This window comes from Nicotiana tabacum, chromosome 2, assembly GCF_000715075.1.
Source record: "Nicotiana tabacum cultivar K326 chromosome 2, ASM71507v2, whole genome shotgun sequence".
NCBI classification, from domain to species: Eukaryota; Viridiplantae; Streptophyta; class Magnoliopsida; order Solanales; family Solanaceae; genus Nicotiana; species Nicotiana tabacum.
The window spans coordinates 14296521-14300914 of record NC_134081.1 but is presented as its reverse complement, the minus strand read 5'-3'; the positions used below and the strand labels follow the sequence as shown (position 1 = coordinate 14300914).

The 4394-nt window shown below is 37.8% G+C and overlaps 1 protein-coding gene across 1 annotated transcript; it reads right to left on the bottom strand.

The window, feature by feature from the left end:
* Positions 1–895: 895 nt before the first annotated feature.
* On the bottom strand, positions 896–3703 carry LOC107764654 (pentatricopeptide repeat-containing protein At2g37320-like). Its single transcript, XM_016583263.2, has one exon. The coding sequence runs from the start codon at positions 3567–3569 to the stop codon at positions 2106–2108; it is 1464 nt and encodes a 487-aa protein (XP_016438749.1). The 5' UTR covers positions 3570–3703; the 3' UTR covers positions 896–2105.
* Positions 3704–4394: the final 691 nt, after the last annotated feature.

The window sequence follows — 4394 nt, the reverse complement described above, 5'->3', positions numbered from 1 at the left end:
AGTTCTGTACAATCTTAACCGTGTTTATGCAGCTTTTGAAGACAACTTTCAAACAAACAAAAAAAGTGTTTGGGACTGAGGCATAATAGTTGTTTTTTTCTGCGGTAACGATCTTTCTACTAAGTATAGTGGTTTTCAAGAGACTTCTATTTCTCAGTTGAATGACATCAGATACTTATGGAACAGGTTTTACCACAGCGAACAAATACAGGAAAGCTCATCCAGCCAGAGGAGCCGATGTACAATTAATCTGTTTTGACATGAATGGATAAATCTATATATCTGTAACTCATGTTTTAGCCAAGTGTGAGATATTGCCTTTTGATTTACCAGAGAAGGTTCCTACTATAATTCTTACATGTATGATTTCAATATAGTTGGAATTCCGTTCATAGTCATCTTTGGTCTTAAATCTGTATATTTACTTTTATTATAAGCGGTACTGAGAATTACTGTGTTGGTTTATTTACGGTGGGTGGAACCAGAGGCGAATCCAAGATTTAAATTTAGTGGCTCAATTTTTAACATTCTCCGTATTGAATTCATTGTACGGTTAAAATTAAGGGTTCAGATCTAATATTTGTTGAGATTTAGTAAATTTTTACATATAAATTTACACTTCAGTTGAACCCGTAATCTAAAGGCTACATCCGCCCCTGGGTGGAACCCGAACTGGGTATCGATTATGCAGATCAATGCTGATGACGTTTTGGTTGTGGTTTTCTCATCTTCTGGTGCTAAAAAGGAGAAATGGTCAGGACAATTCCCATACTATTGCCATTTTCCATGCGTAGGATTCGTTTTCGTTCGAATAAGATGCTTTTGCAAGCTATTCAGCGCCTTTCCGAAATCAGATACCTAATCCTATCCTTCAACTTTTCCCTTTTCCCTTTCATGGTAATTTGCCTTTTTTTCATCTTAAACAGATACCATACAAAAAGAGTAAAAGTAGGTTGCAGTTGCTTGACCATGTCATCTTCATTTTTGCAAAGAAATAGTCCCACTCTCATTTTTTATTTTTTTTGGTTTCAGAGGATTCAGTATCTCAACCTAAACTAGTTCAATAAATAAAGAGACTGTTTTCAGAAAGAATGATTCATGGAGAAAGCAATATCCTCCTCCTGGCCCCAATTTTCTTCAAGAAGGTCTTATTCCAGGCAAAGCTAGTACCATAATACTAGTTTCATCAATGTAGCTGGATAGCCTTCTAAAACCACCGAATATATATATGTCAAGGCAGCATCAAGAACACAATGATTCTTCTGGTATCTTATCTCACCGTCTTCACCCTGATTTTTCTTGACTGTAGAAAAAGGGGCTATCCATCAAGAAGAGAAAAAGGGGCTATAATGTATGTAACATTATAGGGACGGGTTCAATTGAGATTGACTGTATTGTAGAACAAAACTAGATCTCCTCACTAAGTTCTCCACAATTTTAGCCATTTGTATCCCTGTATTGGTACTATAAAGTATGAATATCTGCTTTCTGATGGAATAGGATCATCTCTTTGCACTCATACAGTTGTTCTCAAAATGGTCATCCATGATGTATGCCAAGAAGAATCTACTTCATATCAGTGCAAGAATCTCATATCTACTACACATTACTATTCTCGGGGTGAATACACTTGGCAGATAGGATTATCCCTGTTAGACTGTTCCGCAAAGGTTGAACAAATGACCAATTGTCTCCTACTATGGTCTTGAAAACCCTTAGCTCATGAACTAACTTTTGGAGTTGAGTTAAGACTAAGATCTATTTTCTTAACATGGTATTAAAGTCAGACTCCTCTCTGTTCTTGGTTTACCCAATGTTGGACCTCCATGTTATGTTGTGCACGCTCCAGATGTCCTGGGTATGAGGGGGGTGTTAGACAGTCTCATATAGGTTGAGGGAATTACCTGTTGTCCTCTTATATGGTTTTCGGCAATCTTCGCCTAATGAGCTAGTTTTTGGAGTTGAATTAAGCTCAAGGTCCATTTTCTTAACAATCTCTTTGCACTTATGCTGTTGTCCCAAGTCAAAATTGTTATCCTGACATATGCCAAGAAGAATCTTAGCTCATATCAAAGCAAAATTGCACATCTACTCTACATTACTATTCACTGGAAAGTTTCTTCTACACCAAAGCTTCTCATGTGATCCACCAAAATATCCACCAAACTACCAATTGATTTAATATGTCCCATAGATATGTCTTCAGCAGTAAAGCGAAAAACTTGACTTTTAATCTCAATCCAACTATAACCAGGATCCCTTTTAAGTCCATTGTCTTTCATCAACTTCTGCACTCTCGCTGCCTGATCCCAGTATCCTAAACTAGCGTATAAATTTACCAGCTGCAAGTGGGTAGAGGTGGACCATGGTTCCAGCGTAAGCCTATTCTCTGCAGCCTCGATGCCCAACCAAAAGTTCCCCTGAAGCCTGCACGACATAAGCAATGAACCCCAGATGACACCATTTGGTTGAATTGGCATCTTCTTGATAAACTCCCATGCCTCTTCTAGTAACCGTGCTCGTCCGAGAAGGTCTACAATACATGAATAATGATCCAGCTCTGGCTTCACACGGCAATCAACCATTGAATTAAAGTAAAACATGCCTTCTTTAACAAAACCTGCATGGCGGCAAGAAGATAACACCCCAAGGAAAGTAATGGAATCAGGTCTCACTTTTTGCTGCTTCTTCATTTCCTCAAAAAGTTCAATAGCTTGAATTGCATGTCCTTGCTGTCCATATCCACAGATCATCGAGTTCCATGACACCAAATCTTTGCTCTTCATATTTTCAAAAATGTGAAAAGCATCCTTTACTTCCCCACACTTACAATACATTGATAAAAGAGCATTTGCGACATGTATATAGGAATCAAAACCCATATGAATTATTTGGCAGTGAACACTCCTGTCATGACCAAAACACCCACTACCCATACACGAACTCAGCAAGCTCGTAAACGTGAACTCATTTGGTTTCAATGTCAAGCCCATCATACCTTTATACAATTTCAAGCACATATCGACCTCATTCTCTTGTGCAAAACCATTTATCATAGCACTCCAAGACACAACATTCCTCACAGGCATTTCGTCAAACACCTGGTAAGCATCCACCACTCCTCCAAAATTACCATAAAAGGTGATCAAAGAACTGCCAATATAAACATTGGACAAAAGCCCATTTACAATCACCAAGCAATGAACTTGAATCCCTACCCTAAAATCTCTCTTTGACGCACATAAACTCATAGCATTTGACACTGAACTCGCCCCAATTTTAGACCCTTCTTTATGAAACTTAAAAAGCAATGAGATTGAATCTTCCATTGAATAAGGAAAAGACAGTTCTTTATGCAATGCGTGTTTTGTACAATTTTGTTCAGAATTTGTTTGAAGAAAGTCCTCAATGAGGTTAAGATATTTTTGATGATTCTTGGTCACATTTGGCTTTGATGCTAAAATATCAAGGAATTTCTGGCCCTTGAATTGGCTCTTGGTTTTGTTGACCGTTTGGAAGGGAAGTGATGACTTTTTTCTTATGACATAACGAAAAAGGAGCTTGCTCATTTCTCCACCAAGTTTTAGGACGACGCAAAAATTTACGTACTTTTTTTAAGTGTCAGCATATCCTTCAACAAACAAAACAAAGTAATAAGCACGAGATCATAAAAGCTGCTTTTTCTTTTTAAGTGTCAGCATATTGTGTCTATGTAAAGTTCAGTTTTTAATGACAAAACCCGAAGCCAGAACTCTGACATACTAACCTTGTGACAAAACTTGATTAACTGTTATTTCGAATCAATAAATGTAAAATATGTACTTTCTTCGTTTCACTTTATGTAAAATATTTGATTAAATAGTTTAAGAAAGAAAGATATTTAAATTTTTTAGTCTAAAATATATATTTTGGGTACGTAGGCGTATAAGAGTGGGAGGATCGAGGGGGCTATGCGTAGGATGAGTAGGGTTAGAGCGATCGGGCCAGATGAAATTCCTGCAGAATTCTGAAAGAGCACGAGTAGGACATGCTTGGAATGTCTCTCCGAGTTGTTTAACGTCATTTTAGAACGAAGAAGATGTCTCAAGAGTTGAGGTAGAGTACGATGATTCTGTTGTACAAGAACACCGTGATATCTAAAATTGCAATAACTATAAGGGTATCAAGCTGCTAAGTCATATGATGGAAGTTTGGGAGAGCGTGGCAGAAGGGAGACTGGTGAGGAGTGTGTCTATTTTCGAGAACCAGTTTGATGTTATGCCGGATCGATCAACTACAGAAGCCATGCATCTTGTGAGGAGATTAGTGGAGGAGTATAGGATAATAAAGAAGGACTTATATATGGTGTTCATTGACCTAGAGAAAGCATACGTCAAAGTCCCGAGAAAGGTTCT